Consider the following 26,895-nt stretch of genomic DNA (forward strand, 5'->3'; position numbering starts at 1 on the left):
TAGCTTTCACCTTGTGTGCTAGGAAAAGCATCACAAAAGGAGATACCTTGAGCTGAGCAGGTAGGAAGAAGGGTGGAAAAGCATCATGGTACAGTGTGTTGTTTCAGAAAATTGCAAATTATTTTATATTGTTTATTTTTTTAAAGATTTAAAAAAATTTTTTTTTTTTTAAAGATTTATTTATTTATGCTTACAAGAGCTGGGGTATAGGCCAGAGATGCAGGGGGTGAGAGGATTCAACAGAGACAGAGTGAGGAACAGAACAGGCAGACTAACTGAAATACACTGCTGAGGGGAGCAGCGGGCGAGTCAGGAGAGGTCTGCTACGCCATGTGGGTTGCTCCCTGGCCGGCTGGGGATTGAACTCATGCTGCAGGTGCTGCATATTGCTTCATAGTGTGGTGCTTAACCCCTGCGCCACCGGGGAGGCCCACTTTTTGTATTTCTAAAGTGTGACAAACGTGCATAAAGGACATAACTATCAAAATAAATATATTAATGATATCTTAGATCGACCCATTCTTCTCCACTTTACCATTACTACTTTATTCAATACTTTGTTTCATGTCTTAATTTATGTCAATTCTTAATATTGGTTTTCCTCTCTGTCCACCCCTTTTCCTACCTTTCTCATCTCCTTACCACCAAGTCAATACTTTAAAAACATGCTACTTTTATAGTGTTATTCTTAACTCCTCCATTAAATATTCACAAAAACTGTCGATTGACTAAAAGCCCCTATGGAAACTACTACAGGCCCAGTATGTTCTGATGTAATCCTACCTATACAAATTTATCTCCTGTTCTTCTCCAATAGAGTCCACACTCAACATACGTTAGTCTCCTGACCATCTGCCCCACCCCCATTCATCTGTGCTAGGCTCTCCTCCCATTCTCTTGACATATTGTCTCCTCATCCTACTACTTATGGTATAAGGTCCCAGTCAAGAGATCATACTTATTTCTTGTGGCTTTAGAGGGTGGAATCAGGATCATGGGTAGAAAAAGGGTGGTAGATTTAAGAATTATTGCCAAAAATTAATAATGTCAGCAGCTGGATGAACTAGAAGGAGAAAAGGCTAGAGGCAAGAGTGCTTTTATTACAGGAACAATGAATCCATTAATTATTTTATTTAACAACAATAAAAGTGAATTATATGGAAATTTGATAAGGAACCTTAGAAGTCCAAAGGAGGGGAAAAAGCTTCTTTTTCAGCTGAGAGGAAGAGGCAGCATCTGAGATGGACATCTCTTAAAGCATTACAGGTTCAAATAAAAGACAAAGTGCCTATAGAGAGCAAAGAAGTATGAGGATGATACCTGATTGTTTTCAGGGCTGAGGCGCCCTCCAGCCCCAGGAGTGCCTGGTATCTTTACCACTGTAGTGCTATTGGCCATGGAGCCTTGTGGAGGAGTGCTGGCTGGTTCCGGTTTTATGGATGAGAAATTGGAGAGGTTGATTAGGGCTGAGGGACCAAACTGGTTCATAATCTGCCGAGCTTTGGACTTCAGCTCATAGAGCTTATCAAGATCCTGTTTCTTTTTGGAGCTGTGAGGACCAAGGCCAAGCAACTGTAGAAGGAAAACATGAGAATTAGCTCCAGAAGCACCTGTAATAAAGGATGAATTTTGAAAAATTCTATGAGATCTGTCAGATGTTGAAGGGTCATCAGTATATCTGGAATAGTGACCACCTGATACCTACACATTAAAAATGGAGGGAAAAAAGAACGTTCATTCTCTCACCTGATATTTAGAAAACATCTCTTCTCCAAAAACTAAGTGAAATAGTCCATAAAATTGATATGAGGAAGAAAGTAACTGCAGTCAGGACTCTTACATACAAAAAGTAAACTAGAATGAGCAAGACATTTTTGAAGGCTGTAAAAATAGAAGACATGTTTACCACATGCATTGTTTTTGAAAATCAAATAATGTTAAATTCAATAAATCATGGCACAATCACATACTTGAAATCTAGTCATAAAACTTCAGAAAATAGTTAGTTTATTCTGGCATTTCAAAACATGCTTAAGTTTATGTCAAGACTATGATTAGATAATAGCAATTGTTAAAAGTAAGCTCTCCTTTGTCATCAAGAGCACATTTTTTCTCAGTGTTATCAACCTTTAAGTACATGCAACATCCCTAGGCTGAAGTAGCCAAGACTCTTCATTTTCAGAACCATGACAGCACTCTGGACATCAGCTTTGGTGTCATCAAGGTCAGAAGCACATTCACCAGGTTCCACCCGCAGAGGTCTCAAGGAGCTTACTTACAGCTATCTGAGTGTCTAGATCTTTAATTACATCAGCAACGGCTGTGAGCCCGGTGAAACGAGAGGCAGCCATTTTCAAAAGCTACCTGTAAACGAACAATTGGCATCAAGCATTACCCCTGCCATAGAACAATTTCAATGGCCGGGCCTGTCACATCTTCATCAGCCAGGATCCAGGCAAACTGCATCCAGAGAAACATATCTCCTTATCACTGATGATGATATTATAGACTATCTTACTGGAAAATGGATGTTCTATTGTTTGGAGAAAACTAGGAGCACATAAAACAAAACTGTGAAATTTCAACCTTCAGGAATCATAGCAATGGTTTTCAGAAAAGCTAGAAACTTAAATGAGTATCTATGTCTTTTCTCTTCTTGCCTCAGTTGCTGAGTTCCTCCCCAGCACAATTACTAAAACTTCCTCTGGTTTACACTAAACAAAAGCAACTATGCACTGGTTAAATGGCCAACAGACCAGGGCCTCCCTGGTGGCTCAGCGGTTGAGCGCTGGGTTGCAAAGCTGCCCGCAGCCTCTGCAGCACTGGTTCGATCCCCGGCTGCTCCCAGCCACTGGAGGAGGGTCCCACATGGCGCGCAGACCTCTCCTGCTGCCCGCTGCTCCCCTCAGCAGTGTACTTCGGTCCTTCTGCCTGCTCTGCTCCCTGCTCTGGCTCTGGTGAATTCTCTCACCCTTCCGCGCTTCTGACTGTACCCAGTGCTTGTATAAATAAATAAAAAATAAATCTTTTAAAAAATAAATAAATAAATAAATAAATAAAATGGCCAACAGACCAGGCTGACTTGCTGATGAAGAGCTGGCTGAGGGGACAGCAGACCATCAGGACCACTTGTTTGTTTAACCATATGTGGCGTATGCAACAGCAGACCATCAGGACCACTTGTTTGTTTAACCATATGTGGCGTATGCTGCTTTCTCTCTTATCCAATGTTACCAACAGAAGAATCAGGATAGGAAAAGATCATTAACATGGTAATAGTTGTTCTAATGTTTTTAAAAAAAAAAAACTTTTCCCAGGGTAAGTGCTATGAAAAAGCCTCATCAAAGATTATCAGTATGTTCATCACACTGACCATATCATACATCTCAAATAACATGCCCGCACACTTCCCAAATAGCACTAAGTAGTGCTTAAAATAAGTGAAAAAAAATTTTTACAATGGAGATTTCTGTATAATGGGAATGTCTAAAGTAAATTGGAAGACAAATATATATATATAGCTTACCTAACTGAACCAAATATGAATAAACACATATCAAATTAGGAATTAATCTATGGAATAGTAACTCTAAAGATTACTAATGAAATAGGTTGCTTTAATGAAATAAATAGAATATAATATGAAAAAAATTGGAGTCTCTAAGAAACTAGACTTCAATAATATTGTACTCATTGATCTTGAGAGGAAAACATTTATAAATGCTCAAGATTTCTGTGTAATTGTATTACCTCTTCCACTAAAACAAAACTGGTGATAACCTTTACCAGACTGACAATACCCTTACTTCCCTAGACTGTTTCTTCATTTGGCTGGATTTAAAATACTATAACATATTTAGATGGGTTTATACAACTGTCAAACACATCACACTTAACATTTAGGATCTGTAACGTACCACAAGAGCAATAAATCAACTTTCCCCAAAAGGTAAAGGATTGTATACCTAACCATCTATCCCAGAAAAATGAAAACTTATGTTCTCATACAAACCATATGTTAATGTTCATAGCATATATAAATAGAGAAATGATATTGATTATTGAATAAATAGTGGTATATCACCGAATGTCTGGCAAACATCTAGCTTTTATGCTTAAAATTTAAATATTTAATCCATTGTGAATGACAGGGGTATACACATTCCACCCTTCACACATTCATCCATTCAAGGTGGATCAAATATTTAAATTAAAAAAAATCACATACTAGAAAACAGATTTTTAAAAATATCTGAAACCTAAAGCTCATACTTTGTACAAAAATTAACTCAAAATGAAGCATAGACTGAAATGTAAATGTCAATTAAAAGGGCCTCCCTGGTGGCACAAGGGGTTAAGTTTCAGTGCCAAGTGTCAGCAGCAATTGCAGCATGAGTTCGATCCCCTGCCAAGGAGCTAAGCCACATGGTGCAGCAGACCTCTCCTGTCTTGCCTGCTGCTCCCCTCAACAGTGTATTTCAGTCAATCCACCTATTCTGCTTCCCATTGTCTCCAGTGAATCCTCTTACCCACCCTCTAGCCCGCACTTCTGGCCTGTACCCCAGTTCTTGTATGCATAAATAAATAAATCCTTTTTTAAAAAGAGAGTAAATAAAGTATTTCTAAAGATAACTCAAAACTCAAGAGTCACAAAACACTGACATGTTCAATTACATAAAAATTAAAATGTTTGCAAAGCAATAAACATAAACCAAGTTAAAGGAGAAAAGATAAACGAGGAAAAATCCATGAAATATACATCAAAGACAAAGGACTGATTTCTTTTATGTAGAAAAAGAATCTATAAATCAGGGCCTCCCTGGTGGCACAAGGGGTTGAGATGCAACCTATGAGGCTATTTGCAGCCACTGTAGCATGAGTTCGATCCTGGGCCAGGGAGCTACCCACATGGCACAGCAGACATCTCCTGACTCGCCTGCTGCTCCCCTCAGCAGTGCATTTCAGTCGATCCACCTGTTCTGTTCCCACTCTGTCTCTGGTGAATCCTAACCCCCCACACCTCTGGCCTGTACCCCAGTTCTTGTATAAATAAATAAATCTTTAAAAAAAAAGAATCTATCAATCAATAAGCACTCAACCACCTCAAAAAAAATTGAAAAAAAAATGATAGTGTAAGAAAAAGAAATTCAGGGGCCTCCCCGGTGGCGCAGCGGTTGAGCGCTGGGTTGCTAAGCTGCCCGCAGCCTCTGCAGCACTGGTTCTATCCCCGGTTGCTCCCCGGCTACTGGAGGAGGGTCCCACATGGCGCGCAGACCTCTCCTGCCGCCCGCTGCTCCCCTCAGCAGTGTGCTTCGTCAGTCTGCCTGTTCTGTTCCCTGCTCTGGCTCTGGTGAATTCTCTCACCCTCCCGCGCTTCTGACTGTACCCAGTGCTTGTATAAATAAATAAATAAACAAACAAACAAATAAATCTTAAAAAAAAAGAAAAAGAAAAAGAAATTCAAATGGCTCTTAAAATAATGAAATGATCCTTTACTCTCATTCACAATAAAAATGCAAATTAAGACTACAAGCTACTGTTTATTACCCATTTGGCAATGATGAAAAGTTTTATACAGGGCCTCCCCGGTGGTGCAGCGGTTGAGCGCTGCGTTGCGAAGCTGCCCGCAGCCTCTGCAGCGCCGATTCGATCCCCAGCTGCTCCCCGGCCACAGGAGGAGGGTCCCACATGGCGTGTAGACCTCTCCTGCCGCCCGCTGCTCCCCTCAGCAGTGTACTTCGGTCCGTCTGCCTGCTCTGCTCCCCGCTCTGGCTCTGGTGAATTCTCTCACCCTCCCACGCTTCTGACTGTACCCAGTGCTTGTATAAATAAATAAATAAATAAATAATCTTTAAAAAAAAAAAGTTTTATACATATTGTGTTTGAAATTTTTATGGAGGGCCTTCCCGGTGGTGCAGCGGTTGAGCACTGGGTTGCAAAGCTGCCCGCAGCCTCTGAAGCGCCAGTTCGATCCCCAGCTGCTCCCTGGCTACCGGAGGAGGGTCCCGCATGGCGTGCAGACCTCTCCTGCCACTTGCTGCTGCCCTCAGCAGTGTACTTCGATCCTTCTGCCTGCTCTGCTCCCTGCTCTGGCTCTGATGAATTCTCTCACCCTTCCGCGCTTCTGACTGTACCCAGTGCTTGTATAAATAAATAAATAAATAAATAATCTTTAAAAAAAAAAAGTTTTATACATATTGTGTTTGAAATTTTTATGGAGGGCCTTCCCGGTGGTGCAGCGGTTGAGCACTGGGTTGCAAAGCTGCCCGCAGCCTCTGAAGCGCCAGTTCGATCCCCAGCTGCTCCCTGGCTACCGGAGGAGGGTCCCGCATGGCGTGCAGACCTCTCCTGCCACTTGCTGCTGCCCTCAGCAGTGTACTTCGATCCTTCTGCCTGCTCTGCTCCCTGCTCTGGCTCTGATGAATTCTCTCACCCTTCCGCGCTTCTGACTGTACCCAGTGCTTGTATAAATAAATAAATAAATCTTAAAATAAATAAATAAAGCCAGCATCTCTTTGAAAAAAAAAAAGAAAATTTTATGGAGAGTTATTTTATAGGTTGTTGGGATGAGAAGATAAATTAGAGGTCTCTATAAAGAGCTATTTGGCAGTATGTCTCAAAAGCAGAAAAAAGTGTATATATATATATTTTTTAAAGATTTATTTATTTATGCATTCAAGAGCTGGGGTACAGGCCAGAGATGCGGTAGTTGAGAGGATTCACCAGAAACATAGTGGGGCGCGGAACAGGCAGATGTACTGAAATACACTGCTGAGGGGAGCAGCAGGCAAGGCAGGAAAGGTCCGCTGTGTCATGTGGGTTAGCTCCCCAGCCGGGGATCGAACTCATGGCACAGTGGCTGGTGATAGCTGGACAGGGCTGACTTTAACCCCTGCACCACCAGGGAGGCCCTGAATCTTCTTTTTTTTAAAGATTTAGGAAGCTGTCAGCAGCCACTGCATCAATGAGTTTGATCCCAGACCAGGGAGGTGACCCACATATCAAGCAGACCTCTCCTGTCTCGCCTGCTGCTCCCCTCAGCAGTGTATTTCAGTACATCTGCCTGTTCTGCTCCCCACTCTGTCTCTGGTGAATCCTCTCACATCCGTACCTCTGGTTTACACCCCAGTTCTTGTATGCATAAATAATCTTTCAAAAAATGAAAATTTATATTCATAGAAATTGGTTTACAGAAATGTTATTCATAATCAAATTCAAAACTAGAAATAATCCAGATAGCTTTCAAGTGCTGATTGGGTATAACCATAGAATTTTACTCTGTAGTAGAAAGTACTAATATATGCAAAAAACATGGATAGGGATAATCTTAAATGTGTTGGGCTAATTTAAGTTAAAAAGGTAAGACTCAAAATTCTATTTACCATGTGATTCCATTTATATGATAGTCCGAGAAAGGCAAAGCTATGTGAAAGAACAGATCAGGGTGGTCAAAGGTTTCTCCTGGCTGAGGACAAAGGCACAGCACGAGAAAATTTGGGAGGGGTGGAAATGTCAGGTAACCTGAGTGTTAAAGGTGCTTACATGACTGTATGCATCTGTCACAACTCATACAATTATTACTCCTGAAAGAGTGAAGTTGAGGGTTATGTGAATTTAAAAATAATTTAAAAACAAAACATTACAACCTGATCAAGGACTTCATGTCCAAATTACCTGTTTACAGACAAGTTTCATTAAGCCTACGTGGGTGATGCTGACCAAGCACAATGGAATGAAGTGACTACAAATGACCTGAATTCCATTATGTAATATACCATGGTTGCCTTTGAGCTACTCAAATTTCTAACTCTCACTACTTTAAAATTTGAAGAGAGAGGGATGCACTACTATGTAAACACAAAGGCACTGAGGGGACAATTTGAGCAAACAAGTCTAAGAGTAAACCCTGAACAGCACCTCCTATGTGGAAATCATGTGCTATGGGATTCACAACGTAAGTCCAGAAAGTTCATGTCCTAGTGATCTACAGTAGAAACTATTTAAAAATTCTATCAAAACAAGATAGTGTGACTAGGAGGTAAATGAAATAACCAAGTCTACCCTCCCTCCCCGCATCCATTACATTTTAAGTTGTAGTTGACAGGCTAAAGATAACAAAATACAAAACCATGTACCTCAAGCAGAAATCCAGTTGCAACCCTACTATAGTATTGGGAGGATTTGAGTTTTCAGAAAATAGGAAACCAGGGGAGACCTTGCAGATGCTGGCCTTCTCTGGGTATCTGTCCCATTAGCTGATTTTTTTTTTTTTTTGGAGTGAAGAGAATAGATCAGATTGTCTTTAAAACCCTCTTAGCCTGTGAAATGCCTAGAAATTTATTATTTACACAAAATACCAGAATAGGGGCTTCCCTGGTGGCTCAAGTGTTAAGTCTCAGCTCTATCAAGCTATCACCTGCCATGCGGCAAGAGTTCAATCCCAGTTCAATCCCCGGCCAGGGAGATAAAACCACATGTCACAGCAGACTTCTCCTGCCTCACCCGCTGCTCCCCTCAGCAGTGTATTTCAGTAGATTTGCCTGTTCTGCTCCCACTTTGTCTCTGGTGAATTCTCTCATCCCCGCATTCTGGCCTACATCCCAGTTCGTGTATGCATAAATAAATAAAAATAAATTAAAAAATAAATACTGGAGTTAAGGGGACTGATGGCATAAAAGCCCTACCTACTGTGGTACACAACTTAACTTAATAACTGGGTTTCCCTGGCTGTTTCTCTCCTCAATGACTTTTAGATATATCTAAAAGAGTGAGGATTTCCCAGACTAAAGAAACCAAAAAGAATCAACTAATTGTATTACATGGGACTTGAGAGCAATAGAAATATGGGACTTTTTTCCACTAGTTTTTTGATTAGTTTGATCCTATGTAGGCAGGTAGGTATAAGATTAAGGGCATGGACTCTGACGGCAGTATCTGAGTTGAAATACTGAACCAACTCTGTCACTCGTCAACTTTATGTCCTTGAGCAAATTATCCAATCTTTATATGCCCTGATTTCCTCACCTGAAAAATGGAGTTGATCACATGAGATTGTGATCATTCACTGAATTTATGTACCTAAAGCACTTAGAAGAGTGTCTGGCACATAGGAAGCATAAATAAACATGTTTGCTAAGATTACATATGTGTTCTCCTCTTCTAAATCCCAGTTATAAAAATGATTGTATTAAGGCTAGAAGATTTCACGCCTTGTGCTATGTGTTGGTAGCATCCTACAATCATTCTTAAATGAATAGGCAAAAACAAGGAACAGTGAATTTGAAAAAAAAAAAAATAGTGGCAAATGGTCAGCAAGAGGTTGATGAGAGGTTTTGTGGCACAGGGAAGACCCAAGTCAGGAGCACTGAGGGCCATCCCAGTTCTGCCATTGAGTTATGGGAACTCCCCTTGAGTAGAATTTCTACATCTATATTTGCTGTCTGTGGAACTACATTTAGGAGCAGGAACAAACAAATTCTGAAGTCCCTTCTAGCTCTAACAAACAGAGCAAGGTTTTTAATTGAGTCCATATGTACAGATTTCAGTGTTTGTCTTCTGCCTCCAACACACCTGTTTTACCATAAACACTGAAGATATATTGCCCCCAAATAATCATTTTCTGATCAGGTACTTTCAAATCCTATTATAATAACTCAGTCAATGCTAGAGTCACAAAAGCATGAAAGAGTAATTTTATAAACGTAGATGAGGATGAACTTGGGAATAAATTATTAATTAAACAATAAGTACTTGAAAGTGACAGCATGGACATACCTTACCTCATAAATTTGATATTATGTTTCAATACATACATAGACACTTGCAAATATAGATGCTAGACCATTGGGAAAAAAATAGTAGTTTCAACTAAATTAGCTCAATTTCCCCCAACCATCTAGCTTTTGTTACAATTAATTGTAAAGTCAATTCAAATGGATCTTGTTTTTCAAATGGATCTTTCTATGACTTCTAAATTTAAAATTAAATATGGAAAAGTTTTATTCAGGTCTTGTTTTTCTATCTTGAGCATCTATGCTTCTTTAAAAACACAGGAATTTAGTCCTCAAATACCACACTACATAAGTACCTTAATAAGTTACAGGGCTTGACATAAAGAGGAGTCTAAAGGAGGAGAGAGTGCTTTCATTCAATATGTTGTCTAACTATTATTTCTCTTTTGCTGATGAGAAAACTGAGACATGGAAAGGAATCCACTTAGAAAAGTAGCAAAAAGCTTTAGTCAAACAATAAGGTGGTTTGCCTGGGGCTAAGTCACTTAGTACTATGTGATTTCAAGCAAGATACCTTAACCTCCCAGAACTGAATCCCTTATCTGTACAATGGGAATAACAATATCTAACTTGTGGGGCTGTAGAAGTGATAATTAAATAACATAATACTTGAAAGTGCTTAGGATAGTGCCTGGTTAGTCTGAGTAGGTTTCAGTAGGAATTATTGGAGAAGGGAAGCACTAGCCGCTTTTCCCTCCATCTTTATGTAAAAGCAGCCACCTCCAGTAAATGCTTGTGCTAAAAATACAGAATTCAGCTCACTTATCTGCAACTTTCTAAATAATTTACTATATTTATGTGGTGGGGGGGTGGGGAGGAGAAGGTGAGGCTTCCTTTAAAGGCTCCTAACAGGTGACATTCAGTGTAGCAATGTGAATACAGTGACAAGAGCCCAAGCACTAGAATCTAAAAATTTCCTTCCTGATTTTGAAGTTAGAGCAAAGATTCTAGAAGCCAATTTCCAAGGATTACTAATCAAGCATCTCCTATCTGCTACTAAGGGCACTGCATCAAAATTATGGTCTAACGTCAGTGATCCGAAGCCTTCTTCACACCTTAACCTCCTCCCATGAAAATAGAAGTTTTTAAGATGGTCTTTTCGGGTCCTTCTATTTCTGACATTCTTTTATTTGAGATGCAAAGATCTGTATTCAATCAGGGTCCAGTGACATGAGACTTAAAGCACTTATCAAGTATATAACTGAGTTCAAACTGCTTCAACTTCACATCAGAGCTTCACAAGAATGTAGCAGAACACGAAGATGCTTGCATGTGGGCTTCCTAGATTAAGTATCTGACACAAGAAAAGCCTGCCAAAAGTCAAGTAGGCAGCGCGAAGGAGGAGTCGTGTCCCCTGAATAGATCCTTCACCACTCGGGATTCAGAGAATAGGAGAAAAAACGGATCTCTCTCTCTTTCCCAAACTCTTTCCCTTGTCCTGGAGGCTGTTCTCATGGCCATGGCCCTTTACACTCTCCGCTTTTAGGTTCTCGGGGGCTCACAGCCCTGTTCCCTCAGGTACTTCGGAGTCTCCAAGCCCGGATCCCGTCCCCACAGAAGCCCGTCTTCACTGCCCGCTGCTTTGCTCTCCCAAGCCCAAGTGTACTCTGCCTGCTCCTGCCCCTCAGGAACCTAAGTCTGTGCTGCCTTGCTTCAGAGTGCTTAGGAGCCTGGATCTCCACTGTCCCGCTTCAGCATCTCCGCGCCCAAGTCCTCACAGCTCCGCTTTTACCTCAGGAGTCCGCGACTTCAAGCCCGGTTCCGTCCCGACCCTCTCCTCCTAGGAGCGCGGGTCCTCACGATCCTATCCCCCTCGCCCCGCTCTCCCTCGGGTGCCGGAGAACTCACATCCGTCCCCGCTCCCTAAGTCCCGTCTGAAGCCCTGGTCCCCACTGACGCGTCTCTCCGAGCCCCGAGTCCCTCAGTCCCGTCCCAAGAGCCTGATTCCTCACAGCCCGTCTCCTCCACAGCCTGGCTCTGCAAACACTGACCCCCTGTGGGTCTGGGTCCTGACTCCCTCCTCCCGCTCTTCTTCCTCAACTGCCAGGGCCCAAGACTCACAGGCAGCAGCGTCTATCTCCCCATGATATGCGGAGACTGCCCCAGTGAAGCGTTCGTCTCAGCAGCCGGTCCGACTGCTCGGCCCTCCCCGAGCACTTCCGGCACCGCTCCCCCGCCTCCAACCCGGAAACGCGCGTCTCTTCCGGCCGGCGGGCGCGCGCCTGCCTCGCGCAGGCGCAGACGGCTCCCCGACACGTGGTCGCGGTCCTCGCCTGTCACTCAGCTCCGGCCGTTTGGCGTTTTCCTGCTTGCGGTTGACTAACTGCGTGGGCGAAGTCTACGCCTGCTACCCTGGCGTTGAGAAGCCTGCCTTAGCTGTTTCTTCCCGACTCCGCCTGTTGTAGATATCACTCGCACGGTCGGTAATTGACGCCCTGGGATGGCTTAGAGGTCGCCATTTTTGGTTGGTGCCTTTGTCGGGATTGTCGGGATGGCGGGACCCGGGGGTTGCCTGGAGCAGCAGCGCCTGAGCGGTCGCCTGGTGAACCCGCGCGGGCGACTTGGCAGCACAAGAACCTGGAGACAAGAGAGACCGGTCGCGCCTGTGAACTGGCAATTAGGATGAGTTTTTTTGCCAGGCCCCTTAACGTTTGCTATGCCGCTTAGTCATGGAGAGGAAACCTCTGAGACATTAAGTACAGCGCCTCAACTCGAATTCACAAGTCTCTAAAGACTAAGCCGGTCTTGTCATGATGCAACTGATTGTTTCTGTTATTGGACCTGTCACATACTTGGTGAGACCTGTTGGAATTTCTACCCTGTGCTAGGTGCTAGGCATGTAAACAAGACCCAGTTCCATCCTTTGCAGGGCTCACACTAAGATGGAGGAGAAACCCATAAACACAAAGGAACGTACAAAGAGCTGTGACAGCTCAGAGGGAGCGGGTAACTGCCAGGAGTTAGGGAGAGCTGCTTCCTGCCTGAATGGGTGTCCACCCTGACTTTATATCTTCCCACACGCATCCCACTAAGTTTCCATCTACACTGACACCAGTTCAAATTGTCACATTCGGGGCCCCTTCAGCTTAGGCTCCAAGCCTTCTTTTAGCCTTATTTCTCTGTACTGCTCTCTTCATTCTCCGGAGGAACTGGCATGCCCGTTTTCTCGTTGAACTCCTGACCATTTGTTTCAAAAAGACTCAGTTTAAATTCAACAAATAGAGTGCTCATTGTGTGCCAAGCCTTTGCTACATGCAAAGGGTAAGCTAAACTGTAACAGGGTGGTCCCCAGGAAAGGGGGAGGTTCCAGGTTCCCTGCCCCACCCAACCATATCTTTAGAGAGTTTACAATCTGGAGTGGGAAACACCATTAGCAAGTACATGAAAGCGTTAGGGGCAAATACCAGAATAAACCAGATTTATCTAGCTGAATGGATTTGGAGCTTATAAAGAGTTTATTTAAGGACCAAGATGGCCAGGGTGGCAGGAGCTTAACGTGAAGAGTGGCAGGCAGTGAAGATTGGAGAACCAGGTAGGAGTCAGCTCAGAAAGGCTTGGGTGAAGACTTGGGATTTTATTTATTTTATATGGGAGAGCATTAGAGGGTTAAGCAGAGGAGTGAAATGATTTTTAAGAGATGATTGGTGGATTACAGAAAGAGCGCAGACACAACTGAGTGCCGATCCCTAGGCTTACTACCAGCTTTGTATTACACATCTGCTTTCTATTAGTGTTAAAAGTTTTTTTTATGTGACTCCCTTCTCTTGCAGCTTTTACTTTGCAGAGGTCAGGGACTTCCGTATATTATTAAAATATATTAAATAAAGTAAAATGCCTAACAGTCTTTTTTGTTTTAAAAATTACATAGGGCCTCCCCGGTGGCGCAGCGGTTGAGCACTGGGTTGCGAAGCTGCCCGCAGCCTCTGTGGCGCCGGTTCGATCCCCGGCTGCTCCCCGGCCACTGGAGGAGGGTCCCACATGGCGCGCAGACCTCTCCTGCCGCCCGCTGCTCCCCTCAGCGGTGTACTTCGGCCCTTCTGCCTGCTCTGCTCCCCGCTCTGGCTCTGGTGAATTCTCTCACCCTCCCGCGCTTCTGACTGTACCCAGTGCATGTATAAACAAAACAAACAAACAAATAAATAAATAAAATAAAGCATGCCTCTATTAAAAAAAAAATAAAAAAAAAAATAAAAATTACATAATATATATGTACATAGAAAACAGTATGGCAAGATAAACACTAAGCAGTCCTTTGGGAAAGCGTTCTCTCACATTTTATATCATTTCTGTACTGTTTCAATTTAGTTACAATTAGCACAGATTGTTTTTTATTAAGAATGAAGTATAGGGCCTCCCCTAGTGGCGCAGGCGGTTGAGCGCAGCGCTGTGAAGCTGTCGGCAGCCTCTGCAGCATCGGTTCGATCCCGGCCAGCCGGCGAATGTCCCACATGGCGCGCAGACCTCTCGGCCCGCTACTCCCCTCAGCAGTGTCCTCCGTGTGCCTGCCTGCTCTGCTCCCCGCTCTGTCTCTGGTGAATCCTCTCACCCTCCCGCGCATCTGGCCTGTACCCCCGTTCTTGTATAAATAAAAATCTTATTAAAATAAAATAAAATAGGGCCTCCCCGGTGGCGCAGCGGTTGAGCGCTGGGTTGCGAAGCTGCCCGCAGCCTCTGCAGCGCCGGTTCGATCCCCGGCTGCCAGGCGAGGGTCCCACATGGCGCGCAGACCTCTCCTGCCGCCCGCTGCTCCCCTCAGCAGTGTATTTCATCACTCTACCTGCTCTGCTCTCTGCTCTGGCTCTGGTGAATTCTCTCACCCTCCCCCGCTTCTGACTGTACCCAGTGCTTGTATAAATAAATAAATCTTTTAAAAAATACAATACAATAAAATAATGAAGTATATATGAATGATTCCATTGTTATGCCCTCCTAGAAAATGAAAAACTACAGGACCAGAGCACTGGCTGTCCAACTGGGAACTGGGGAAAGGATTGACTAGAAAAGGGCACAAAGGAACTTTTTGGGGGTGATAGAAATGTTTGCTATCTGGATTGTGATAGACTGTTACATGTCTGTATGAGATTGGTAAAAGTCACTGAACAGTAGGATAAAAAAGGTGAACTTTATGTAAATTATACTTCTTTTTTATTAAAGATTTATTTATTTATTTGTTTGTTTGTTTATTTATTTATTTATTTATATACATACAAGAACTGGAGTATAGGCCAGAAGTGTGGGGGGTGAGAGAATACACCAGACCCACTGTGAATTCCCCACAGAGTGGGGAACAGAACAGGCCGATCCACTGAAATACAGTGCCCAGGGGAGCAGCGGGCAAGACAGGAGGTCTGCGGCGCCATGTGGGCAGCTCCCTGGCTGGGGATCGAACTCCTGCTGCAGTGGCTGCGGATAGTTTCATAGTGCTGACTTAATCCCTTGTGCCACCAGGGAGGCCCGTGTAAATTATACTTCAATAAACCTGACTTTAAAAAATAAAATATACAGATAAAAATAGGAAACAAGGACTATACTTTAAAAATATTTTAATGACATAAAAACAACACTATACAATCAGGCAGTTCACCGTACTTTTCAAAAAATTAGCATTCCAGGTACAGCCGCCCGCACTGCAGCCTGGGCGGAACTTGACTGCCCGCTCCGGCCGACAGGCTTCACAGCCCCGCCTCCCGCCGGGCGCCCGCCGGCACCTTCCCAGCAAGCCCTGCGCGCATTTGCATAGCAACGCAAGTCCTTCCCTTTACTTCTAAATAAAAATCGAAAGGACAAATCATAGAGGCGCTCTGTAAAGACTTTCTCCTAGCTCAGAAGGTCTTGCAGTTTTTCCCTTAATGTCAGTAACGTGGGGTGGTAAATTGCAGCGGCTTTGTTTTCACCTGTAGCGTAAGAGGGATTCGCTAACACTGCCACCCTGGTTTTGCCGCGGACGCAGTAAAAAGGGCTTCTGTCGTGAGTGGCACACGCAGGGCAGCTCGATTGCTCTGCGTGCGGAATCGACATCAAGAGATTTCGGAAGCATAATTTTTTGATACCCGGGCAGCTGGTGATCGTTGGTCCTGGCGCCCTTTGTAGTAAACCAAGGAGAGACAGTGCGGCGTCTGCGGTGGCGGCCTCGAGGGTAGGTGTTTAATTAGCATTGCTCGCTGCTTGAGGAACTCAGGGTTGCTCCTGTTTGTGGGGTCGGAAGTTTGTGTTTGACCGAGGTGTTCCGCTGTTTCTTGCGGCTCTCTGATATTCCCGACTGCGGAGACGATGTCATCATGACGCAAAGCCGATCTTGCAGAAGCTCCTCCCGCTTGCATGCACACTTACCCGGGCTTAAAGCGGAGTTGAGGTTTTTTTTACGTATCCTTCGTCCTTTGAAAATATACAAGCAATAGTTTAAAATACTAGTAGCACTTTTTATTGCTGAAGCCAGCACCCTTACGAGAGTAATTTGGTAACAAAACCCCAAAACCTGCCGGGTCTCCCTGGTGGCGCAGGGGTTAAAAAACAGCGTTACCAAGTTATGGCCAGTCACTGCAGCACAAGTTCGATTCCCCGAGTTTGAGTCCCCCACCTGCCAGGGAGCTACCCACACGGCGCAGCAGACCTCCCCAGCCGCGCCCGCAGCGCCCCTCAGCAGTGTTTCAGTCAATCTGCCTGTTCTGCTCCCCACTCTCTTTGGTAAATCCTCTCACACATACCCCCCACCGCTGACTTACACCCCAGTTCTTGTATGCATAAATAAGTATTCAAAAAAAAAAAAAATCCAAAACCTCCCAAAAATAATCTACAAAAAAGTGTCCTCATGTAAAAATAATGTTCAAGAGGAGATTTAGCCATAAGAGTGCCTCGTTCAAACAACAAATGTGTGTTGTGCTCCAATAAAGCAGCTAACACAGGAGACACAGCGTTTAACTTTACAGGATTTACCGCTGAGACGAGAAAATGGCCCTGAATTTGGCTGGGAGAGCAAAGGCTGGAAAAGCTTTCCTGGGGCAAGGGCGTTGAAGACGAAAACTAAAGGATAAATAGAAAACACAGCCTCTGCAGCACATGATTTCTATTTATTCTTTTGGTTCCTCTTAACCACCTTTGCCCCAGGAAAGCTTTTCCAGCCTTTGCAGCACGAGTTGGATCCTGCTCGCCAGGGAGCATCCCACATGGCGCAGCAGACCTCTCCTGTCTCCGCTGCTGCTCCCCTCAGCAGTGTATTTCAGTAATTTGCCTGTTCTGTTCCCCGCTCTGTCTCTGGTGAATCCTCTCACCCCCCACACCTCTAGCCTGTACCCCGGTTTTATATGCATAAGGAAATAAATCTTAAAAAAAAAAAAAAAGAATAAATAGAAAACAACCAGCAAAGTGTGGAGGGAAGGACTTTAAACAGAGTCAAAATATCGAGGGTGGAGAACCCACTGCAATCCCGGGAATGAAGGCCCAAAATGATCAGACCCCCTACGAGGTAAGACGCAGGGAAAACTGAAGAAACCCTGATGCCTGGTCTCCCCGGCCTGGGACCTTTTTTTGCAGAGTTTTTTATAAACAGAAGAAAAGTCACCTGCACCATCTATCAGCAAACTCTCTGTGAAGAGTCAGGTAGGACGGATTTTAGATTTTGCCTTCTTTGCTAGCCACTCAACGCTGCTGCTGGAAAGCAGGAACACACACATACAAAAGGCAGGCGTGCCTGTGTTCCAATAAACCTTGACTTAAAGGGACGTTGACATTTGAACTTCATGTAATTTTCGCAAGTCATGAAATAGTATTCGTCTTTGATTTCTTTTTTCAGCCAACTATTTGAAAAGGTGAAAAACAGAGTAAATCTTAAAAGCTCTCATTACACACAATTTATGGCTCTGTAGGATGGGTGGTGGATGTTAACTAGATTTGTAGTGGTGATCACTGGTGTCAAATTGTTACATTATACACCTAAAGTGGACATAATGTTATCTGTCAATTATAGCTCCATAAATGAAAAAAAAATTTTACCCCAAAACATTGCTATCTCAGAAAAATAAAATCACAAGTAAAAACCATTATTAGGTTTACCCGGGCAAGCCGGGGAGCTATAGTTCACCAGTCCCTGACCTGCGCAAGAACAGTGAGGCCGCTCATGCCAGCTGGGGGAGAGACACACAGTGGAATACTAGGCACTCATTAAAATGTTGAAATAGAAGCATTTTTGATAATGGCTCACTTCTGTGGAGCACTTACCAAGTGTGAGGCTCTGTATTAAGCACTCAGAGTGCACTAACTGACTAATCACTGAATAAGCCAATGAGGTAAGTAGTAGTATGCTCACTCACAGGTGAGGACAAGCCAGGCCAGAGAGGCCCTGATCCTGGAGCTAAAAGTAGTAGAGGTGAGCCCAGGTCTTCAGACAGGAACCAGTTGCCCTGCTGCGCAGTATCCCCAACGGGATGCCAACTAGTAGGTTCTGTTAGAGAGGCAAGATTTATTGGAAAGAAACTTGTTTCCTTTTGCTGATCCACATTTTCCATGAGCAGTTTAGAGAAATAAGGAGGGTGCATCGTCACTGGAATATAATGATGAAACATAAAATCAATCTCACAAGGAAGCCAGTCACCAAAAGCTACACATCGTGTGATTCCTTTTCTAGGAAATATCCAGAAATGGCAAATCTACAGACATAACATAGATTACCAGTTGCCAGGGGTTGGACATGGGAGCAGGGACTGACCACCAACAGGCAAGAGGGCCCTTTGGGAATAAAGGAAATGTCCTAAAACTGGATTATGGTGAGAGCTGCACAACTCTATAAATTTACTAAAAATGATTGACTTATACACTTCATATGAGTGAATTTTATGGTATGTAAATGATATCTTAATAAACCTGCTAAAAAAAATAATCAGGGGCTAGACCAAAAAACGTTTACCCTGCTAGGCGCCTGAGAATTTATAACCAGTTTGTGGAATAAATTCTCTAATCTTAACACTTGACCTTAGTAGATCTCTTGCATGCTGAGTTTCTGTGTGTTGGCCAATCATGTGACTTACTCCCTCATTAGAAACCTTTCAATGGCACCTAATATCTTGAGCCAATGTGCTGGTGCTATGAGTCTCCCTGTAATGACACACCCTGTTCTCAGGGGTCCAGCCAGCAGACTGCTGTTCTTTCTTTCTTTCTTTTTAAATTTATTTGTTTATACATACAAGAACTGGGGTACAGGCCAGAGTTATGGGGGATGAGAGTGTTCACCAGAGACAGTGGGGAGCAGAACAGGCAGATCTACTGAAATACACTGCTGAGGGGAGCAGTGGGCGAGACAGGAGAGGTCTGCGGCACCATGTGGGTTGCTCCCTGGCCGGGGATCAAACTTGTGCTGCAGTGGCTGCCTCGAGCTTCATAGGTTGTGTCTTAACCCCTTGCGCCACCAGGGAGGCCCCTTGCTGTTCTTTCTGTTCCTCTGGACCGTCTACCTCTCTAGCTGGAGGTGGGCTGCTCATAGGGCAGACAAGGGAAAAAACCTTTCCCTTCAAAGTCCAAGTGTGTTGGGGCAATGAGAAGTCTAGAGGGGCTACCTGGGCAGTCTCGAATTTATTAGAATCAAGTGCAAAGGTGGGACAAGTACCTAGGGAGTGTGTGTGGGAGAGGGTAAGGGGGGGGGGATGCATTATCAGGGATGTAAGATAGGGTGGAGTGACCAGGGCTATTGCCTGGGGGTGCCATTGTTCCTGCTAGTCTAGTCCAAGCTTATCATAATACCTGCCTGGTGTTTTCAGCAGATACTGGTTTCTCAGTATGTGCCTCATACCAGGACTTTTGTCCCCAGGGAGAGGCCTCCTGCCTGACTGTGTGCCCAGCTCACCAGCAAGAACTCTGGATACCAAGACAATCCCTCTCCATCCCCCCATCCCCAACCCCAGAGGGACTCTTTCTTAACAGCTTCTCTGTGGTCTCTTTCCCCCGCCCCATCTCGGTAGTGAACTCCTCAACCATCTTCATAGTTGGACTTGTTGAGGCTCAGGGCAATCCAACCCAAGATGTGCCAATGTGGCGCATTGATTATTTTAAATTGAAGTTGCTTGAGAAACAGCAGATGACAGAGAAATGATACATTAACCCTCTGTCATGCTAAAAGCAGGAAATAAATCTTTTTTTAAATTCTTTTTTTTTTGTTTTTTTAAATCTCCCTGTGATAGGCATCCTCCCTACACTAGAAGGGAAAGAGACATCTAGTCACCACAGAGGTGACTAGAGATTTTGGAGGCCCCTGTCTCCTCCTTTGTAAAGAAACTGCAAAGTTCCTCTCTAAATTAGGATTTGAACCAAAAATTACTTTGTGCTGTCAGTTCCTCACAGAGAAATTGTTTCTTCCTAAACACATACATAACTGTGCATACTGGTCATCTTTGCAGGCCTCATATTCACATGGCCAGAGGTGTGGGGGGTGAGAGGATTCACCAGAGACAGAGTGGGGAACAGAAAAGGCAGATTGACTGACACTGCTGAGGGGAGCAGCGGGTGAGCCAGGAGAGGTCTGCCGTGTCATGTGGGTAGCTCCCTGGCCACGGATCGAACTCTTGGTGCAGTGGCTGTGGATAGCTTCCTAGGCTGCGTCTTAACTCCTTGCGCCACCAGGGAGTCCCATTTCTTGAGTGCTTCTTACCTCCCAGATATTATTCTAAGAGCTTTTGTGAGTGTGGGTTACCTCTTCACAAGCCCCCTGGGAGTGAAGCACCCCTACCATCTCCCTTTTACAGATGAGCAAACTGAGGCCCAGAAAAGAACCGATCCATGTCGCAGCGCCAACCAGACTTGTCCTCTCTGACTTCTAAACTAGAAACTCAACCTCGTGCTAGTTCCTGATGGTGGACGGTAGGTGGGGATGGGGCAGAGTGAGGGGAAGAGGTGATTTACATGGATGTCTCTAGATTCATCCTTAACTATTTTTTTGTACCCACTGGCAGACTTTCCTCCTTTTCTCTCTCTGCCTCCTTTTCTGATTCACTCCCCATCTGTTAGTGGCTTCTGGCTTCTGAGAATGTGGATGCAGAGGGTGGAGTAAGCTGTGGGGGTGGGGAGGGAGACACAGAAGTGCAGGCAGTCCTTAATAAACAGAAATTGCTTGAGTGCTCACTATGTACCAGGCAATGTTCTAGGGGCTGAGAGTCTGGCCGTGTGATAAAGCAGACACTGTCCCTGCCATGTGTACGTGGGGGTACATGGGTAGAGGGTGAGGGGCAGAGAGGAGCATGGAGGAGTAGAAAGGGAGCAGAAATGGAAGAGGAGGAGAGGAGACACCAGAGGCAGAGGCATCGGCATGAGTAAGGGCTACAAAGGAGATGTGAAAGAGTGTGTGGGGAGGGGGTGCAACTGGAGACTGAGGACCAGGAAGGCCTGGCTCAGGAGCTGAGCTCTAGAGGTTGAGCCGAGGAGTCAGCTGAAGATCTGGAAGAGGGCTCTAGTTCCAGAACTTCATGGGGAAACAGCACAGGCAAAGGCCATGATGTCCTTGTATTGGAGGAACTTGGAGAAGGCCGCTGAGGCTAGAGCATAGTGACAGAAAGAGAAAACACCCTCACTGGGTTGCATAGACCATGATGAGGAGATCAAAGCTAATTCCCGGGGGAAGGGAAGACACTGGAGGAGTTCAGAAGAGAGTGGAAGGCAGCATGAGAGAAAGTCGTGAGTCCAGTTTGGAGGCTCTGGCTGGACACCCAGGCAGGTAATGATGGTGATGTGGACCAAGTGGGGATTCCGAGGGGAGGTGATATTAGTGGGATCCCTGGGAGGTGATTAAGTGCAGGTGCCAGTCTCTGAGGTGGAGGCCAAGGAGAAGCAGGCGATGGGAGAGACCGAAGGGGAGGTGGGGATGCTGTGGGCATCAGAGTCAGTGGCTACCCAAGCAGCTGGAGATACCCATGCAAGGCTGGAGGTAGATACCTGGGAGGAGCGACCAGCGGCTGCCACCTGGAGGCCCACTCTTCAGAGTTCTTGCTGGTCAGTTAGGCATACAGTCAGGCAGGAGGCCTCTCACTGGAGGAGCCCAAAGGATGCTTGAAGTGTTGCTTTTAACCGGTTATTTACAAGTCCAGAGAGAGCAAATAATTCTCTATTCCTCTTCCAAGTTGGAGGGGCTGACTACACTGGGTAGGTCACAGCAGGCTGGTGGGGGATTGGCTGCCTTTCCAGATGAGTCATGAATTCCCAGCTGGCCTGGGCCCCAGCAGGCCTACTGCGGATCCCACTTGAGGCCTGGTCCAGGTGACGCTGGACTTTCAACCTCTGGCATGTGCAGGAGGTGACACCCTAGAAGGGGGAAAGATGGCCTGGGAGGGACAGAGCCCGGACTTTGGGCAAATCTCTCGGGAGGGTTGACTCTGCTTCTCAGCTTTGTAACCCAGACGTGCTACTTAATCTCACTGAGCCTGTCTTGTCTCTTCCAGAAAACGCTGCCCTGGAAAGGCCATTCCCTCCCTGGAATGTCATCTAGTTCCAGGGTCAGACGCCTAAAAGGGCCCCAAGCAAATTTAGTGTCTTTTCCTGTCGATTGAGAAGCAGCTAGTCTCAGGAGACTGGGGAGGTCAGGCGATAGCATTTACCAGCATTTACCTCCACGCCTAGCCCCTACCATGTGGGCAGTGAAGAAAGCTAACACTTAAAAAGTTTAGAGACATGGGCCTCCCCAGTGGCGCAGCGGTTGAGCGCTGGGTTGCGAAACTGCCCGCAGCCTCTGCAGCGCCGGTTCGATCCCCAGCTGCTCCCCGGCCACCAGAGGAGGGTCCCACATGGCGCGCAGACCTCTCCTGCCGCCCGCTGCTCCCCTCAGCAGTGTACTTCGGTCCTTCTGCCTGCTCTGCTCCCCGCTCTGGCTCTGGTGAATTCTCTCACCCTCCCGCGCTTCTGACTGTACCCAGTGCTTGTATAAATAAATAAATAAATCTTTAAAAAATAAAAAAAGTTTAGAGACAGTCTGGCCCTCAGTAGGCTTAGCTGTGTCTGCTGCCCTGCTGCTGTCACCTGGCAAGGGGTAAATGCACTCAGGAGCACGCAGAGATGTGGTTCTCACACGGCTGGTCATGACAGTTATCGCAGGGCAGTGAAGAAAAGATTCGTGTCTAGGTTCTGCCCTTCTGAGATCCCACCTGAGTTCATCTGGCTGATATGGATTTTTTAAAAAAAGATTTATTTATTTGTTTGTTTGTTTGTTTTAATGATTTATTTATTTATTTATATAAGCACTGGGTACAGTCAGAAGTGCGGGAAGGTGAGAGAATTCACCAGAGCCAGAGCAGGGAACAGAACAGGCAGACGATGAAGTACACTGCTGAGGGGAGCAGAGGGTGCAGCAGGAGAGATCTGTGCACCATGTGGGACCCTCGCCTGAGGCCGAGGATCGAACAAGCGCTGCAGAGGCTACGGGCAGCTTCGCAACCCAGCGCTCAACCGCTGCACCACCGGGGAGGCCCTAAAGATTTATTTATGCATACAAGAACTGGGGTGCAGGCCAGAGGTGCGGGGGTGGGAGGATTCACCAGAGACAGAGTGGGGAGCAGAACAGGCAGATTGACTGAAATACACTGCTGAGGGGAGCAGTGTGCAAGACAGGAGATGTCTGCTGTGCCATGTGAGTAGCTCCCTAGCTGGGGATCAAACCTGCTACAGTGGCTGCTGTCAGCTTCATAGTGCTGAGACTTACCCCTTGTGCCACCAGGGAGGCCCATGGTATGGGTATTTTTATAAAATCTCTCCTAGTCTTTTTGTATGCAGCCAGGAGAAGGAGCTGCACAGTGCAGCAGAAATGAGGAGCACGGGCCCTGCAACACAACCGCCTATGTTCAAATCCAGCAGCCTCTAAGCAGATGTGAGGACTTGGGAGCTAATAACAGGACCTGGGAGGCAGTACAGATGCAAAGGGCGTAGCACAATCCTGCACAGTAACCTGCTATCAGCAGGCCTGGGCATCACCACTCATTTCCCCGCAGTTTCCAAATCGAGTGCAGCCACCGTGAGCCCATGTCCTGTTCACACCCACACTCTCCCCCAAGGGGCCTGGATGCCTTGAACACCCCACATTGAGGCCTCGCCTAACTCTGCCAGCTGCCCCCAAAGTTATTTTTGGACCTTCTGCTCTTCAGCTGTTTTACTCACCCAAATGACTAGAATTATCTCCCAAACAAAATTGTCTTCAGGAATCAGAGAGACCCTAAGAATGCTATAGGGGAGGATAGAAACAGACTGTCCATTTCACTCTCATTTAAAAAGGAGGAGGTGGAGGAGCAAGGAGAAGGGAGACTGGTGGCAGAGGGAGATAAGGGAAGGAAGGGAAGAAAGAAGATGAATTGGGCCTCCCTGGTGGCACTGGAGGTTAAGGCACAGCCTATGAAGCTGTCCACAGCTGCTGCAGCAAGAGTTCAAACCCCGGCCAGGGAGCTACCCACATGGCGCAGCAGACGTGCCCGCTGCTCCCCTTAGCAGTGCTTTTCAGTCAATCTGCCTGTTCTGTTCCCCGCTCTGTCTCTGGTGAATCCTCTCACCACCCCCACCTCTGCCTGGACCCCAGTTCTTGTATGCATAAGTAAAAAAATCTTTAAACAAAAAAAAAAAGAAGAGGAAGAAGGAAAAATTCTTTTTAATGTTTAGTGGGGGTAAAAATATAACAAGGAATTGTATATTCAAGATAATTCATCCAGGTAAAGGAAAGAAAAAATGCATAGAAAAAAGATTGGGAGGAAATATGCCAGATGTTAAATATAAGTGTTCCCCCCCTCAGCTTCTCCATTCTTTTATACATGTTACAGTTTTCTACAGTAAACGTGTAATTACAGGAAAAATAATTAAGTGGAGAAAAAGTCTTCGTGACTTTTTCGCCTCCTAAAATAATCACCTTATTGCCTTATGCCTTAGTTCCTTTTTTTTGGATGAAAACATTTTAAAGAATTGTCTCACTGTGTCTGCTACTTCACTTCCCGTTTACTATTTGATCCACTACAATTTGGCCTCCCTTCTCACTCATGAAGGATTGGCAATGACCTCTTCGCTGCCAAGTCTAGTGGCTTCTTCTTTTTCCTTGCGAGCATGCTCTGTAGTGTCTGATATCGTTGGTACCATTCCCTCCTAGAACTTCTCTGCCTGCAATCTGGATTTTCTCTTTCCCCTCTGTCTAGGGGCCTAGCCCTTCCGATTACTTCCAGCGGCCCCTAAATTTTCCTCAAGGCTTCATGTTCACCAGGGCTGGGCCTGTAGCTCCTTCCCTTTGTACACTCTCCTTGGGTAACATCATCTACGACTGGCCTCTGTGGTTCTATCTACAGGACAGGGCTCACAATCCAGCCTTGGCCTCTTGTCTGATACAGGTCAATCCAGTTCCTTTCACTTGGATGTTTCATTTGGATGACTCTGAAACACCTCAGATTCAATAAGCCCAAACCAAATTGTTTCTACTTTCCCTCAACCCCCAGCCAGTTCTTTCTGCTTGTTCTTCACTGGGGTCAACCTCAGCTCTTTCTTTCTAACCCTCCACATTCAGCTGGTCACTAATGCCCCCAGGTTCCAGTTTGGAACTATGTTTGCTGTCTTTGCCGACATGCTGTGGCTCTGCTCTACCTGAGGCCCTCCATCTGCCTGGATAATCATAGAACGTCCCCCACATGGTTTTCTTTCTCTGGCCTTTCTCTTTCCAGTCCATATTTTATAATTTTTCAGATCATTCATTCATTCAACAATCATTTGCTCTACATATGAAACTCTGCTCCAAGTACTATGTATGTAAATGAAAGACCGGCACAAAATAGCTAAATGAATAATATTTTTTTATTTTTACATAGAAGAACTGGGGTATAGGCCAGAGGTACAGGGGTAAGAGGATTCACCAGAGACAGAGTGGGGAATCGAGCGGGAGGCTTTACTGAAATAGACTACTGAGGGGAGCAGCAGGCGAGACAGGAGAGGTCTGCTGAGCCATGTGGGTCAGTTCCCTGGTCAGGATCCAACGCGGGTCATAGTGGTGATAGAGCAGAGACTTAACCCCTAGGCTACCAGGGAAGTCCTAAATAAATAATTTAAAGGGTTTCAAATTGTGGGGATTGTTAGGAAGGTAAACAGGGGGACATAAAAAGTAAGTAGGGCATGAGAAGTAGAGTTTTCTCAGATGTGGCATTTGCTCTGAAATAATTCCCCAAGTGAACTGACATGTGCCCTGATGGCACAGGAGCACCAATGATATGAAGAATGTGGCTGGGCACCGATTTTAGGTTGGGAGCCAGGAAAGGCCAGTGAGGAATGAAGAATGAGAATGAATTCTGAATACCTAAGGAAGGAACTTTCCAGATATAGGAAGAACAACTAGTGGCAAGGCCCTGGGGGGAGGGGGGTGCCTTATGGTCATACAAACTGGCCCCAGGCATGTGGAACACTATGAGGAAGGGACAGAGGAGGGCAGAGGGAGATTATGCATGGTGGCCCAGATGAGAGGTCTGGGTTTTATTGTAGGAGTAAAGGAGGCTATTAAAGGATTTTTTATTTTTTAAAGGATTTATTTATTTATTTACACAAGCACTGGGTATAGTCAGAAGCATAGGAGGGTGAGAAAATTCATCAGAGCCAGAGGTGGGAACAGAACAGGCAGAGTGACGAAATACACTGCTGAGGGGAGCAGTGGGTGGCTGGAGAGGTGTGCGCACCGTGTGGGACCCCCGCCCGCCCGGCAGCCGGGGATCGAACCAGCGCTGCAGAGGCTGCGGGCAGCTTTGAAACCCAGCGCTCAACCGCTGCACCACTGGGGAGGCCCTATTAAAGGATTTTTTAAAAAAAGATTTATTTTTATTTATACAAGAGCTGGGGTACAGGTCAGAGCTGTGGGAGGATGAGAGGATTCACCAGAGACAGAGTGGGGAGCAGAACAGACAGATGGACCAAAGCAGCGGGTGAGACAGGAGAGGTCTGCCTCGCCATGCGGGATTCTCCCTGGCTGGCCCGGAATCGAATCGGTGCTGCAGAGGCTGCGGACAGCTTCACGGCGTTGTGTTCAACCTGCTGCACTACCAGGGAGGCCCAGGATTTATTTTTTTTAAGATTTATTTATTTTTATACAAGAGCTGGGGTACAGGCCAGAGGCATGGGAGGGAGAGAGGAATCA

General features: G+C 45.5%; 2 protein-coding genes and 1 non-coding gene across 4 annotated transcripts in view; 2 read left to right on the top strand and 1 right to left on the bottom strand.

Moving 5' to 3' along the window:
• Nucleotides 1-11,976, bottom strand: part of TAF12 (TATA-box binding protein associated factor 12) — a 27,064-nt gene extending 15,088 nt beyond the window's left edge. The window contains exons 1-2 of one of the 2 annotated variants that reach the window (XM_037498747.1): nt 11,853-11,976; nt 1,321-1,572 (exon numbers count right to left, since the gene is read on the bottom strand). In XM_037498747.1, coding sequence (XP_037354644.1) covers nt 1,321-1,488 — 168 coding nt within the window. In that variant the 5' untranslated portion in view covers nt 1,489-1,572; nt 11,853-11,976. Of the gene's footprint in view, nt 1-1,320; nt 1,573-2,279; nt 2,367-11,852 lie in introns of those variants that run through there. The other variant, XM_054691012.1, reaches the window with a different exon arrangement.
• Nucleotides 11,977-15,665: 3,689 nt separating this feature from the next.
• Nucleotides 15,666-26,895, top strand: part of GMEB1 (glucocorticoid modulatory element binding protein 1) — a 39,656-nt gene continuing 28,426 nt past the window's right edge. The window contains exons 1-2 of the mRNA XM_037499146.2: nt 15,666-15,927; nt 20,519-20,633. The gene's annotated coding sequence lies outside the window, so the exon portion shown is untranslated. The remainder of the gene's footprint in view (nt 15,928-20,518; nt 20,634-26,895) is intronic.
• Nucleotides 15,743-15,876, top strand: LOC119237363 (U11 spliceosomal RNA). The gene has a single exon (XR_005123299.1). It is a non-coding gene; the product is annotated as a U11 spliceosomal RNA (small nuclear RNA).

This window comes from Talpa occidentalis, unplaced genomic scaffold (genome assembly GCF_014898055.3).
Source record: "Talpa occidentalis isolate TD23 unplaced genomic scaffold, MPIMG_talOcc4v2.1 talOcc4.9, whole genome shotgun sequence".
Classification (NCBI taxonomy): domain Eukaryota; kingdom Metazoa; phylum Chordata; class Mammalia; order Eulipotyphla; family Talpidae; genus Talpa; species Talpa occidentalis.